General features: G+C 33.1%; 1 protein-coding gene across 8 annotated transcripts in view; it reads right to left on the minus strand.

Moving 5' to 3' along the window:
• The window catches only part of PPFIA2 (PPFI scaffold protein A2), a 474,989-nt gene that overhangs the window by 167,856 nt on the left and 290,470 nt on the right, over nt 1-16,663 (minus strand). For 6 of the 8 annotated variants that reach the window (XM_060656859.3, XM_060656862.3, XM_060656860.3 and 3 more), the window contains one exon: nt 13,483-13,557. The exons of the other annotated variants lie outside the window; for them this stretch is intronic. In XM_060656859.3, coding sequence (XP_060512842.1) covers nt 13,483-13,557 — 75 coding nt within the window. The remainder of the gene's footprint in view (nt 1-13,482; nt 13,558-16,663) is intronic. 8 annotated transcript variants of the gene reach the window in all.

Here is a 16,663-nt window from a genome sequence, read left to right on the forward strand (position 1 = left end):
ATTGTAGTTCCTAGGATGGCACATACAATAGTCTTAAGTTGGGGGCCGTTTATCCCAGAAAGACCAACCATATGATTTAGGAGGTTTTGCATCTTGACTTGGAGGCTGAGATCAGCCACATGGACAATCATGTTTATGTAAGGAAATCGTAATAAAAATCTACACATCAAAGCTTTGGTGAGCTTCTCTCGTTGGCAGGCTCTGTGCATATTGTTATGGACCAATTCTAGGAAGGTAATGCATCCTGAGAACAACAGAAACAGCCTCTGGAGCCCTCCTAGACTTTGCCCTATGCATTTGTTTCCTTGGCTGATTTTGATCTATATACTTTCCCTGTAATAAAACATACCCTGAGTGTAACAGCTCTTAGTGAGATCTATGAGTCTTTCTAGTGAATTACTGAATCTGAGAGTGGATTTTCAAATCCCTTGAACTTGCAGTTAGGATCAGAAGTGAGGCTAGTCTTGTAGGGGACTGTACCTTCAAACTTCGCAGTTTGGCTTAGTGCTGTTCTAAACATTTGTTTCCCCTCAAAATTCATATGCTGAAATCCCTCTGTCCTCTATTCCCCTGTGAGATGGTATTAAGAGGTGAGGCCTTTGAGAGTGATAAGTGCATTAGGGCTCAGCCCTTATGATTGGGATTAGTGTCATTATAAAAGAGAACTCAGAGGGGCACCTGGGTTTCTCAGTTGGCTAAGTGTCCGATTTGGGCTCAGGTCGTGATCTTGTGGTTCATGAGTTCAAGCCCGTGTCAGGCTGTGTGCTGACAGCTCAGAGCCTAAAGCTTGCTTTAGATTCTGTCTTTCTCTCTCAAAATTAAACATTTAAAACAATTTTTAAAAAATAAATAAAAGCGAACCCAGAGGGCTCCCTTGCCCATTTAGCCATGTGAGTACACAGTGAGAAGACAGCCATCTTTGAACCAGGAGTGGGCTCTCAGCAGGCACCAAATTTGCCAGCATCTTGACTCTGGACACCTTAGCTCCCAGAACTATGAGAAATGATGTTTGTTGTTTAAACATCCAATGCTATGTTACAGCAGCCCAAATAGAGACAAACAGCATATGATAAATACTAGCTGATCAAATTTGTGATGTCTTCTGCTATTAAGTTTTTAAAAAGTATAATCATGAGCAGTCAAATTACTAATTACAAAAAAAAGAAATTAAAGCAATTCATGCATCCTTTTTGTTCATCCATTTCCTTTCCTTCTTTAAAAAAAAATTTTTATTTATTTTTTTTTGAGAGAGACAGAGACAGTACAAGTGGGTGAGGGGCAGAAAGAGACACAGAGAATCCCAAGCAGGCTCTGCACTGTCAGCTTGGAGACTGATGTGGGGCTTCAACTCATGAAACCATGAGATCATGACCTCAGCTGAAACCAAGAATCTGACACTTAACCGACTGAGCCACCCAGGCACCCCCATCCATTTCCTTTTAATGTCTCAAAAGTTCACCTACTTGAAACTTCCAAATTTCTCAACACTAATTTTTTTTTTGTTTGTTTTTCCCTGAAGAAAATGAAATGAGAATAAAGAAGTGCTATAAAAACTCTCTGATCTTCTTTAATATAATCTGAGGTCTCACATTTTCTACATTGAAAACATAGGGGCCAACACAACATCGCCATGCTATTTACTTCAGGGCACTAGTCAGAGTCACTGACACTGAAGTCTATACCAAGAAAAAACACTTAGATGCAAAGTTTAAAATCCAGTAATCTTATTTTTCCAAACTGCAAATATCTAGATGTTTAAATCTTTTCTATAGAGTTAATTGTTTAATTTCAATCCAATATTCAACAGTTTAAAAATTGACTAATTAGTTGATTTAATGTATGTTTTATTAATTTAGTTAACACCTATTTTTATCCCTGTCAATATAATGAAACTATGAATTTTGAACTCATCCATAAGAATATAACAAATATGAGGATGTCACAATGAATTTAGTTACTGGTAGAAGGCAAACTGTTTATTTAAAAATACAGTTTTCATACATAAAGACATTTTGTTATTAAGAGAAAGGCCATGCAGCCTAGTGGCTACTGTTAAACACTCCAATTTTGAGTCAGATATCCTGGCTCTGGATTCTTACTGACTAGTGATAACTCTCAAAATAATTCTATTAATTTCTCTAAGTCTCAATTTCCTCATTTGCAAAATGCTAGTAATATTTCTACTTCTCTCATAAATTAATTGGGATGATTAACTTAAAACTGTATGCATGTGTTTGGGTAGATATATAGTGCTCAGCAGGCACACAATCGTCTCTCAAAAAACTGTAGACTGCTGTTATTTTTACCAACTGCATAAATAAGTGAATTGCGAAGTAATTTATAAAATGCATGTTGTGCTACACAATCATCTTATGAATAAATGTTTATTTATCCAAGAAAAGGAGATTTAGTCCTGGGCATAAAAGAAAGTACTGTTATTTTGTTTACCATAAAGTTGAAATTGTCAGCAGAAAATATTTTTCATCTTCTCAACTAATAAGTAGCTGATATTGGCCTTTTGAGCCTTGTAATAGCAATACAAGTTTAGCACTTCAAGTTTACCAAGTACTCCCTTGTATATAATCTCATCCAAGTATCATGCCTTCTTTGAAAGATAGGCTGACACTCTGGAAAGCAGTGTGGAGGTTCCTCATAAAATTAAAAATAGACCTACCCTATGACCCAGCAATAGCACTGCTAGGAATTTACCCAAGGGATACAGGAGTACTGATGCATAGGGGCACTTGTACCCCAATATTTATAGCAGCACTCTCAACAATAGCCAAATTATGGAAAGAGCCTAAATGTCCATCAACTGATGAATGGATAAAGAAATTGTGGTTTATATACACAATGGAGTACTACATGGCAATGGGAAAGAACGAAATATGGCCCTTTGTGGCAACGTGGATGGAACTGGAGAGTGTTATGCTAAGTGAAATAAGCCATACAGAGAAAGATAGATACCATATGTTTTCACTCTTATGTGGATCCTGAGAAAGTTAACAGAAACCCATGGAGGAGGGGAAGGAAAAAAAAAAAGAGGTTAGAGTGGGAGAGAGCCAAAGCATAAGAGACTCTTAAAAACTGAGAACAAACTGAGGGTTGATGGGGGGTGGGAGGGAGGGGAGGGTGGGTGGTGGGTATTGAGGAGGGCACCTTTTGGGATGAGCACTGGGTGTTGTATAGAAACCAATTTGACAATAAATTTCATATATTGAAAAAAAAAAAGAAAGATAGGCTGATCCCAAATTTATTAGTATTCTATTTCACAGATAAGAAAACTGAGCTGCAGAGAGAGTAAATAATTTGCCAGCAGTTACAAAATTAGAACATGATATTCTACGACTCAACTGGAATCTTTTTTTTTCCTCTACCTTGTCGCCCACTAAATTTCAGTATTCCTTTTATATTTTTTAAAAGAGAAGTAATCTTTTTCAAATTTGTCACCTTTAAAATTAATAAGAATGCTTTAGTAAACATATGGGTAACATAAAATGGGTCAATTTATGATGCTTATGATCAAAGTATTAATATCAAGCATGATCTTGCTGTTAAAAGATTAAAAAAAAACTGTTCATAATCTCCATATGCAAAGATAAAAAAGTCATTCCTGCTATCTTAGAAAAACAAATCCTATGCTTTCATCAGGGAAAAGATTCTAACCAAAATGGGAAAAAGAGTAAAAAAAAATTGGCAAACAGACTTCAAATGTTTCATACACAACAGGAGACAACTTTAACCTATATTTTAAACAATTGCTTCACACAGGTTTTGGAAATAGTAAAAACAGTGGGAGTAGCAAACAGCAATTTCTTTAGCTCTTTTCATTGTTGCATTTTAACATATGTTGTCATAAGACATCTTGACTTCCTTTTTTGGGGGGAAAGATTCTTTGTGTTGGAACAGTACAATTATCAACAGCAAAGAAGACATTTCCTACTGATGATAATAACGTGAGCAATTTACAGTATCTACACTTATCTTTACAATACAGTATCATCATGAAGGATAATCTAGAAGTATAATAAGCAACTGTAGGCCTTTGTGAATAACAGTTGGTTTGACAATGCTGAAGCTTTGAGTTTACCAAAGTAAAGCAAAAAAAGGACATCATTCAACTATTATTAAACTCTTCAATGAAATAAAATCAATTAAGAACTACCCAATTTTCTAACCCAAAATGATACAACTCCAACAGGAATTATAGGTTTCCAATAAGTGAGTCTATCAGAAAGTCATAATAGTTTGCAGGCAAGCTAAAAATGTCACATTGGAGAGTTTTACATTGTCTTCAAGGGATAGAAGTTAGGGGCTGCAAGATGTCATTACTTTATGCAAACACTGCTGTCATTAAACAAATAGCATTTTCAGGTAAGTGTAGTGATAATGACTTGCTTCAAATGCTAATAAAACACAGAAAAACTTGTATTTGACTTTCTGTGAGAATGTTAATTCAAAATTGGTCATTGAATTTACTAATGACGAAAATAGTTTCATACATTTACTAATGGTGAAAATAAGCTAGTCAGCTGATTAGGCTATCTGGAATATGTAAACATGCAGGAAATTAGAAGGTTGTTGTAAGATTAATCATTTTTATGAAGGCAGTAATAGACATTCATCTCATGGAACTGGGAAAGAGAATGAAAAGAACCAAAAAACAAGTAGTTGGCAGAGTCTATCAAGATGAATAATTATGAATTTTATGAATCTGAAATAACTCAAGAACTTTTGCAGTGGTCTCTTATTTCTACATCTGGAGCCTTCCACTCACAGAAATGGCAGCTTTAATTTGAAGAGGAAAATGGCTTGGTCATTTCATTAAGTCTGCAAATAAATGATCACATAAGTTTAGATGAGTATTGCTATCAGTTCCCCCAAAGCAAATTTCTTTACTAAAGCTCTCTCACTTTCCACATTTTTCTGGATCATGTTCAGCTACTAAATTTCTTTCCAACTATGTAAATATAGCTAAGTTGCTCGTGGATTTTAGAAGCTTCCTGATTTTTACCCCTGTCAAATTTTAGAAAAGCATTTCACTTCTGGATTTATTCAAAGTGGCCAAAGTCATCTGAAACAACTTCAATTTCATATTCCTATTTCTTTCTTTCAAATTGTGATGTATAACAAACCTTGATACATTTACATAAGGAAACATCATGGTAGAATCCATGTTGTTTCAGTTTGTAAGTGTTGTGGAAGCCAGCAATTATAAGTTCACTGGGGAACTCAATGAGCATCTCCCCTGAGAGATTTTCCTTGTTTAATCTTTTTTTAAAAAATATGTTTATTTATTTATTTTGAGAGAGAGAGAGAATCCCACACAGGTTCCGTGCTGTCAGCCAGAGCCCAAGGCAAGGTTCAGTCTCATCAACTGCGAGGTCATGACCTGAGCCAAAATCAAGAGTCAGATAGTTAACCAACCGAGCCACCCGGATGCCCCTTCATTGTTTGGTCCTACTGGCTCCTTGCCATATTCTACATTGTCTTATTTTAATTTTATTTAAGTTCATAAAAAGTATCTCTGTTCCCACCTCCCTTAGCAGAGGACCCTTATTTCCTTGGGAAAAATATTTCTGATAAAATCTCTATGCCTTCTTTTCCCTCCAAATCAAACCCCTCCTTCATCTCTACACTACATATTCCATTCTCCCTTCTCCATTTCTCAGAGGAAAGAGTTCTACTACCTACAATAGATCTTGAAACCATGCCCATCCTCTATTGTGGGTGCCCATCAAAAATCGCTTCTCCTTTGTTTTTTCCTTGGCCGAAAGCTTTTTCAATAGGCTATTTCTCAATATTGCCTACCTTTTCAGCTTTTAACCTCCTCTCTCCTTCTTTGCCAAACTTCTCAGAAGAATATTACTCATCATCTCCATTTCTAAACTTATAATTGACTCATAAATTCTTTCCATCACAGCTATTCTCCTTCCATTATATTTTATTGAAACTGTCTTTGCAAACATTTCCAGAAACCTAATTGTAAATCTAATCACCCCATATTAAACATAATCTTTTATGTCTTCATAAGACATTTGACACTGTTGGCCATCTCCAATCTCTACACTTAAAACTCTCTTTCTCACTTTCTCTTTTTCTTTTTGCTTCACTTAAAAAAATAATATTTACTTATTTTTGAGAGACAGAGAGTGAGCAGGGGAGGGACAGAAAGAGAGGCAAACATAGAATCGAAAGCAGGTTCCAGGCTCTGAGCTGTCAGCACAGAGCCTGAGGTGGGGCTTGAACTCACAAACTGTGAGATCATGACATGAGCCAAAGTCCAATGCTTAACTGACTGAACCGCCCAGGTGCCCTTCTTTTTGCTTCATTAACTCTTGACTCAATTGAGTCTCACATCTCTCATTGCTCCTTCCCAGACTTTTGTTTGCTTTTTAAGGTAGGTTCTCCCTTTACCTGTATCTATTCACTGTCTCCATTCATTTCCATGGATTCCACAGAGTACTGGGTCTTATCCAAACCCAATACATCATTTCGATGACTTAATGATGTAATGTATTTAAAGCAATGGCCACAGTCCATGGTCCTACAAGTTTCCCAAATGTGAACTTGCTACCAGTAGCTCCTCTCACCATTCTGATCCAATATTCTGAATGCAAATGATACTTGATATACCCATGAAAGTTCTTTAATTTTTCCTTAGGAAATTAGACTCCCAGGATAAGGCTGGTTATAGAGGAAGTGAAATGAAATGCTAATTTCCTTAAGAAAATTCTAATTGAAAGTTGGTAAATTCACTGCTTGGAATAAACAACACAGAATGAAAGCAATATAAAAAAATTTATATAGTTCAGCCTACAATTCAATGTGCCAGTTCTTTTTATGTATAATGCAACCATGTAGAAAAGCTTTTAAAATAAGCACACCTGTATATTCAGTGAAAATTAGTCTGTCAATTAAGTTTTTACTGTAACTTCTAAATAATCCATTTTGTCTCATTTAATCAAATAATTTTAAGAGTATATGGGCTTCTGCTAAAAGAGAACACATTGTTAGGAAGTAATCTATTTATTCTTCTTTGCACTTCCCTTTATTGTACATTTGGTGTGTGTGTGTGTGTGTGTGTGTGTGTGTGTGTGTGTGGTTTTCCAATTTTAAGCAGTAACAAAAATACTCTGCAAGAAATAAAGGCTTTATTGTATTTTCTGTGTCTAAATAACCTGAACTCACTTTTGTAGGACAGTGGCCTGGAAAATGTATTCAATGTTAACAATACAATCTACCTAAGTGGAGTTATTCAAAGAGGCATAAAATGACAGCAAATTTTTATTATGTATATATATTTATTTACAATATTATCTTGATTCTTTAATTTATATTATTTTCCATTACTAAAAGAACATAAAAAATGCCAGACTTGGTAATACCTCCATTCTACACAGTTCAGTATTTTCTGACACTAGTCCCTTGTTTCTTTCAAAAAATCATAGTGAGTTTTCAAAATCTGAACTATAAACATGGTACTTTGGCTATCATATACATTTTTTTACCTTTAACCTTTGGAGGTCCCACTGGTCTGCAAAATTGAAAATGTGATCACATTCCTTCCCTCCTTAATGACTCTTCATTGGCTCACTGTTGCCCAGGCTCCAGGCGTCCCTACCCAGATCTGCTATTTTCTGCAGCCTAGTCCCCATCCCTCCTCCTGCCTGCTTCCCTTCTTTTCCTCCAAGTCCATCTGGTAAGCTCTTTAAAGTCATCCTTCAAATTCTAGGTAATTTTTTTTTCTCTAGGAAGATTCTGAAATATTTTTCCACCTTTAGTGAGATACGATTGATAAATACATTGTGTAAGTTTAAGGCATACAAAACAGTAATTTGATATATGTACATATTTTGGAATGTTTACTACAATAAGGTTAGTTAATACATCACCTCCATCATCTCACATAATTACCATTTTTTAGTTGTTGCTGGTGAAAACATGTAACATCTCCTGTTCGAGCAAATCTTAAAATTTGCTGTATACAATACAGTATCATTAACTACAGCCACTATGGTATATGCATCAGATCTCCTAATCTTATTCCTTATAACAGAAAGTTTGTATCCTTGACAAACCTCTCCCATTTCTCCCACCCCTCCAGCCTGGGCAATCACCAAGCTACTCTATTTCTGTGAGTTCAACATTCTTAGATTCTACATATATAAGTAAGGTCTTACAGTATTTCTTTGTCTGACTTGTTTCACTTAGTGTAATGTCTCAACATTCATCCATGTTATTGCAAATGGCAAAATTTCTCTAGGAAAACTTTTATAATACCATCTGCTTTTCCTCTTTTGTACCCATACAACTGGTTACTCTGTTTTGTAATATTATAAAACCTTGTACTTACTCCCATTTTTACATTAGTCATATCGTATTATAATTAATTTCTTATTGTAGTAAGCTGTACCATTTACCATTTTAACCATTTTTAAGTGTAGAGGTTAGTGACATTAGGTATGATTACATTGTTATGCCATTGTTATACCACCATCCATCTTCAGAACTTTTTTCATATTCTCAAACTGAAACTCCATCCTCATAAATAATAACTTCCCACTATAATTTCTTTGTAACATGTCTATTTCCCATATTTGAGAGAACTACTGATTTATCAATGTCTGAGTTTTATTAATATATTGATATCTAGTACTTAATTCATTGCCTGGGAAACAGAAGATGCCCATTAAATGTTTGTTGAATTGAGGTGTCATGATCAAAATCACATAGCAGATAATTACATCAGCCAGCCATGCCAATCATGTCAGCTTTCAAGCTCTACTCCACTCTAACCTAACACTTTACAAAAAAAAAAAAACAAAAACAAAATAAAATAAAAAAGGAACATACTTTCAGTGGTTTTCACTTTACCAAAACAAAACAAAACAAAACAGAAATAAAACAAAGCCTTCAATGCTTTCTCATTTCATTTCTTTATTCTCATAACGTATAAATTTTACACTTCGTGTACGGCATTTAGGGCCCTCTTGAAATTGAGTCCTCCCCACCACCCCACTTTCTACTGCCACATCTTTTCACACCCAAATCCTTACCAACACAACATCATCCTTTACTCTTGAAATGGCCAATTTCAGGTTTTGTTTTGTTTTTTCCATACGCTCTGCTCAGCCTGAAACATTTTCCCCCTGTTTTAAAGCCAAATCATAGTTTTCCTTCAAGGGTGAGCCTTCTCTGATCCTTTGGTTCAGATAAATACCCTCTTCTCTCTGCTTTTTGGGCCTATATTTTTCATTTATTTAGTTTTGCACGACATTATATCTTACTTATGTTTACATGTTCGTCTTCATCACTTGAGGGAAAATTGCATGAAAATTTGCATTATGATTCACTTATTTTATTTTTTTCCTATTCTTCCTGTCAGAGACTTGGAATTTTCTGCACTTGGTGGTTACTCAATAATTGTATTTGGAAAGACATCTTGTTCATATAATCCATATAATCAATACATTGTGGTTTTTGAGCATGAAGGTTATTTAAACTTGAGTATTAAGGAAACAGCAAAAGAACAATGTGACAACACTGGTTAGAACAAATTCTATACAATGAAATTTGACAAATATATATTAATCATGAGGTTCATATCACTGTGGTGAATACAATAAATACAAATGAACAAGATGCAGTCCACTTTATCAGGGAACTAACCACTTAGGTTTAGACAGATATATAATTAACCCCAATAGTTGTTGAACAGTCATAATAAATGCTGCAGCAATGAGCTTTAGCAATTTAAACTAAAGAATGATGACTGTTAGCAAGAAATCATAAAATATTTCATTAAAAAGGTAATGTCTGAACTTGAGTTTAAATGGGGAAATATGATTTCAGTGTGTGAATTGGGGTTGTGGAAGCATTCCAAGAGAGACATTAGCATAAGATGCAGGAAAAATGTTGGCTGATTTCAAAAATAGTGAATACTATATTTTAACAAGACCTTAGAATGACTCAGTCAGGGCAGTAAGGGGGTGGGAGTTAGAGCTAGATTTGTAAGTTAGGACCATTGAAGAGATTCTTGATATATCCCTATATTATTAACATATGATAATACAGTATATCATTATGTTATTAATGCACTAATATGCTATATATTACATATAAGTATATATTACACATTAGAATATGTTATTAAAAATAGTCACTATGATTAGAGCTTTGCTTAGCAGGTTTAACCTTGGGAGAATTATATAGCAGAAAAGGATAGGAGACAAGAATAAATAAAAATCTATAGTAATATTCCAAGTGAGAATTTATGAAGACCTGAACTATAGTGGTTTTAATGTATATGTAAAAAGAAGGGAGTAAATGAGTAGCCACAGTTAAATGGAGGGATTAGCACTGCCTGAATACAGAGAGTTAAGACAAATTCAGAGATAACAACATTTTCTAGTAGGAGAGAATGGCATATTAGGAGACATAACCTCTTTAGGTTCATCTGTAAAATAATAGCAGTACCAAACTTCCAGGATTATTCTGCTGATATATATGTATAATATAATGATGACAGAATAAACTACATTCTATCATTTTCTCAGACTCTACAATATATATATATATCTAGATATCTAGATATATAATATACATCTCAAGGTATCACTTGCAGTCTTAACCTCTGCTCTCTGATTTCTCCTTTCTGAATTTTGGAACTGAAACAATTCAGGAAAATGTTTGGATAGATTCCTTGCTATCTGGATGGTTATTATCACTACCAGAAACTCACAAATCAGATTCTGATAATGTGGTATCCTCACTTGTCAAGCTTGCTATATGAACTCAAGAAATGCACAGATTGAATTATAAGGGACACTTGTAAGTATTTTTAATTTTAATTTAAAATCTGAAGCAGCAAATGAAATTTTCCCCAACACTTTGCTAATTTAGCCATATGCAGAATTTTGTTCTAGTACCTGGTTGTTTTTGGCTATGTTACATATTTTTGTTTGGTTCTTACGAATGTGTTCTTAAATAGTTTTCTTTTTTTCTATAAAAAATTGTCCTTTGTTTTCTAAAATATTTTCAGTTACTTCCTCTAATAATCAAACTTTACCTAGTTCCCCTTTCTAAAGCTGCCAATAGTATATATTTTTTCTAAGCTTATTTTGTCAGATTTCTAAATGTTTCTTATCATCAATACATGACGCCTTACTTATAAGAGATTTCATGTACCAACTGCTGTTCTAAGAACTCACACTGCAGGTGTCTTCTGATTTTTCTCTCTCTTTCTATTTTTGATTTTCATAGTGAAATATAAATTTCATTATGAAGTAAAAGTTGGTTTTTCCCATGTACTCTCTCTTAAAATCATTAATTATTTGTAAACAATTTATTGTTAGAAAACTAAGATAACTTTGCTACCCCTTTGCCCATCTGTGGATATGTGGCTTCCTAAGTAGGGAGTCTGGTTAAGCCACCTGGAAGTTAATAAAAATCAACAACAAAAAGAAAACATATTGAAGTTAATAATGAGCACACAATTACTATCCTTTTATACAAATTATTTAAAACAAAACAAAAAGCATTCAGAAGGACGGCAGTAATTGTAGAATGATGTTAATGATTTAAAATATATTTAATTTACATATAAGAATCAAATGGACCATGCTGCCTATAAGAGACTACAAAAAAATTTGAGGCTAAAATGTTTAAGACAACCAGCAAAAGTCTTTCCTCTGCTTTGGTTCCCTCAAGTGTTGTTCTCCCATTTTATATCTAATTGAACTATTCAGTTGCCATTTCTGGAGCTAATTTTCAGCGCCTTACTTGAACTTGAGGGATATTTTTATCACAGCCTACATACTTTGGCCAAGGGGTCTCACCTCACCTTTGTTTATAACAGACAGAGGCTTTATTACTGTATGGTAAGCAAGGCTTTCATATTCGTAGTTGCCAAAGCTTTTGTTTCTCTACCCTTATTGATAAAATGTTTTGAGGGATGTACCCAAAATAAATGTACTTTTAAACATACATGAAAATCAAAATTAACAATGATAAAACACAAAATAAACAAACATTTAATATTTTCTTTCTGGACGTTCCAGGAATGCATATACCTGCTGTATAGGTAAAACCTATCCTTTCTCATAAAAAGACTGAGTTCTTCTTGTCATCATCCATGATCTCAGAGGTTCTTTTCTTCCGTGATGACTAAGATGTACCAATCTCTTATTTCCTTTTGTTTCATTTATTTATTTATTTTTATTAATTTGAAGCCATCCAGTTTATTAAGCTGAACTGAATGCTTTGTCTATTTATTTTTTAACTATTATGCCACCATTTATGTTTTTAACACAGCTAGCATTTAGTTGACACGGAACTGATTGTCTCTGCAATTAAAAGTCCATTTTTTCTAAAGTTTAAGTTGTTAAACCCAGAACAAAGGCAAACTTTAAACTTGTTTTTTTTTTTTTTTTGGTTTAGCTTATTTTAAAGAACAAGGTGATTTGTACTAGATGAAATTTTTAACATGCCTTAAAAACGTGTATTTGTGTGTGTAATGTAAATGCAAATATTATTGTAGTAAGAACGCCCTGATAATACTTATAATTAATGACATTAGCTGCCCACATATTTAATTATTTAAAATAAGAATATTTTGTAGAATTATTTTAGTATGTCCAACTAGCCAATGCCAATATTTACCTTACTGGAATACATTTCTGGAGGAAAAAGTAGCCTTACAAGTATTCTCTCTCTTAGAGACAGAGAAAGAGATGGGTCGATTTTAGTGGCCTATACACATTATTGTTTATATATTTTAATATATTCTTTTACAGATATATAAATTATCTATATCTATATCTATATCTATATCTATATCTATATCTATATCTATATCTATATCTATCTATATCTATCTATCTCTATATCTATCTATCTATCTATCTATCTGGTCTAGTGACCCAAGTTAATCTGTATACTAAAAACCAAAATAAGTCAATTTTTCTAAAGAAAAAAAAACACAACTTTTTAAATCTCAGAGATGGTTATAATACCTTAGTCATGAATGAGAGCAAGAGAAGCGGATTTAATGGTGCCACTAAACACGGGCATGATGCTTTAGAAGATAAGAAGAGTAAGAACCTTAAGGGAAGTATGTTTATATCTCCAAGGACTTAACTTCATTTGTGCCATTTTCTACGTTTAGCAGATATTTGACATGCTTTCCAATTTTGGAGCTGTGTTTTACTCTCTGAAAGGACTGGCATTCTGACTGCAGTCTTTCTAAGCCACTTTGTCACTAGAGCTTGATAATTTTCTTTTCATCTTTAAGTGACTGATCTGAACCACCAGATATCAGGGAACATGACTCTGGCAACTGGTTTCAACACACCTTGTTCAGTGGCATATACAGAATGTAATTTCTTTTTTGTGACAGTTTTAATCAAAGTGATGTGAAACACAAGGGCTATAATGCTAGTGATATCACACCTCAAAAGAGGAGAAAGTTTGGTATGTTACCTCCTGATTAGCAGCAGCTAGTTCTTCTTCCAGTGCAGAGACTCTTTCTAAAGAAACCCTCAGTCGCTCCCTTACCTAGAAGAAAAACCAAAATATGTGCAGTAATGTACATCCCATACATGTTAAACTGTGCTGAATCCATCATTAACATTATCCGAGACAGTCATATTTGGCGAATTTTTAACGTAGTTATAGCCCTAAGTGCTCATAAATTCTATGAATACATTGTCACCTTATAGCATCTCTCTATCACGGTATTTCCTTATAAGCAAGTCATTTTAGTCTCAATGACAGAATTTCTAACGGGAAAGAGACAGACCTGCTTATTCTTAATTCTGACTCACAGTAAGTGGAGGCAAAGTTCAAAAATATATTATGAATTCCCCTGAAAAAGACTCACTGATTAAGTATGAGACATAGGCAAAATCTTTCTACTTTTTAAAAAATAATATGTGAGCTTCATTTGGTATGAGTAACTTCATAAAAGATTCTCAGAATCTGAAAAAATGTTGTCTATTGCTCATAGTGTTGTATTAGTTAGAGGTCTACATTGCTACTGAGGGATTGAAAACTATTTGATTACTCTGGAATTCCTAACTAGCTTCCAGATACCAAAGGTTAAGCCATCATATTTTATAGAACCGAGTACTCTGCACATTTAGTTTGAAAATATTTATGATTTGGAAATAATATGATTTACAAATGTTTCATAAATAAATGAAACTCAAAGAAGTGGTCTTTAATTCTTGCTTTCTTAGAACTTCTAAAATTGTTTTAGTTATTATATGTTCAGATCTTTAGATATGCTCTACATGACATATATGTAAAATATATATTATCATGTAAAAATTTAAGGAATTCAGAGAAAGGATTTTAACTGAATTTAATTTAATTTAATTCAAATTTAATTGGAATTAAAATTAATGTCTACAGTGACTTAATTTTCCTTAGCAAACAATCAATAAAACACACAGTTCTTCAACTTAAGATGCAATTCATGGTGAATTTTTGAATATGAGCTAACATAGAATTTGCTCCATGGGAATGTTATAGTATTTGTGCAGTTAATATGTATTTTAATATATATTTTTATTAGCTCTAATTTTATTAATGCATTGACAGTATATTTTAGTGTATCACATTTTCCTATTTTAAAAAGATAAGATTTAAGTGAGAATATAGGTTAAATATATTTTAGAAATTCACATAATAATTAAAGTTGAATTTAACATTACTTTTCAATTAGTAAGCAGACAAAAACCCCCCACTAATATCCTATTAATCTAGAATCTAACAAGAAATTTTAAAAAATATCAATTATATTTTTGTGCTGTATAATGATAACTGATACATATTCAGGTGGCTGGGTGCACTTCACTCCTGAAATGTATCTTGAGTTAGAAAGAATAACTATCTGAGAGGAGCTTAATATGAATTATATTTAGTTATGCTCAAATCCTCTGAAAATTAGTAATATGTACATGAATTGATATTTGATATCAAAGATAATTAATTACATAGGATCTTTCATGATATTTAGGTGTGCTAGATAGCCTGACACATACCCATGCTGTTTGACAAATATCCAATTGTTCATTAAAATGCATAAAACTAATAATTCTGATTAATAACTGAACAAGAACTACTTGAAAGGAAGTCTTTGATGATTTGACTTGGGGAATACTTTTTTTATGAGCAGCCTGGATAGATGTAAAAGAAGCAAATATCTGAAGGCTGAAAATAAGGAGGATTGCTGATGCGTGGAATTCAGATATCAACAAAAATCTTAGTAGATGTGCTTGATATTTAACAGGGTTGATTATAAAGTTTTACACCCACTTCCTAAAATACCAGCTATAAAATTCAGGTGTTCTGAGTGAGAAAGTTCTAAGAATCATAGTTGATGAGAAGAGCAATATGAAATTGTCAAAATGTAAGTTAACGATCTCACTATAAGCAACATTGATACTATCACATTAACACTGCTGTGAAGAGGTTAGGTGTCTTATTTTAAGATATACTGATACACTGGAATGTTTCTAAAAGAGTTCTTCAAATCATTTACAGAATGGCTGAAACCAGGCTATCCTGTAGGTTAAAGTATCTTCCTGACTTTCTTTGCTAAACTGATGATCACAAAAATTGTTCTAATATGATTCCTATTTACCAAAAAGTTAAACATTTTTATTCTCATTATAGTGAGTCTTCAAAGGGTAAAAATCATTAAGCTTATCAAACAACTTGAATATAGAATAACCCCTCAAATAAATTTAGAATGGTATCTACAGCTTGAGATTATATTACCCACAAAGTAAAGAATCTAAAGGTGTCTCTACAAGAAAATAAAAACAATTTCTGAATATATTTTGAATTAGTTGTAAATCCAAAAATTGGGGCGGTAAATATCAATACATTCTGAGATAAATGTATGATTCATGTTTTTATTAGGATAAATTATTCTCTATATTTAATTCATATTGCACTAATTTCTGCTAAACTGAATAAGACAAACAAACAAAGAAAAAAGGTGGGATGCAAAAAAGTAACTTTTCTAAGGCATGAAGAATCCCAACATTTTACCTTGTCTATATAGCTTAAATTGCATTAGTAGTGAAAAAAATATTGTCTCTGACCAGCTTTTAGCTTTTTGCTCTGCTCTGCTAAGCACAGCACCAGCAGAATGACATAATTACCTTTAGTTTCCTTGTTGGATTTGGTGTGCTGTGGAACTATCTAGACATGATTGATATGCCATGAAAAATTATAATTTTAACTTTTTTTTTCCTAAATGTAAGTACACAGGTGATATCCTTAGCTCTATACGTAACCTTTTCTGATTTCTTTTGCTATTTAACCACATTCAACGAATCCATTGTTTGCAGTCTCTTAGTTAATACATGTTAATTTTTTAATTTATAGAACTATAGTATAACCTCTAAAATATTTATGTACACCTAGAATTTTTTATTTATAGTTTCATCTACTATATCAATTTTCTTCAGAAGGGTATAAAAAATAACTAAAGAATTTTTTCCCCAAAGGATGTTTCAAAGCTACATACATCCTATCCCTGAGAATTTAAAATAAAATAATTCCCTAAAAATAACAAATGTGTTTCAGGATGAAAAGAAACTTTGGTGGAAGAAGCATAGATTCCAAATTAAAAGTAAGGTATGGCAGG

Source organism: Panthera onca, chromosome B4 (genome assembly GCF_046562875.1).
Source record: "Panthera onca isolate mPanOnc1 chromosome B4, mPanOnc1 haplotype 2, whole genome shotgun sequence".
Lineage (NCBI taxonomy): Eukaryota > Metazoa > Chordata > Mammalia > Carnivora > Felidae > Panthera > Panthera onca.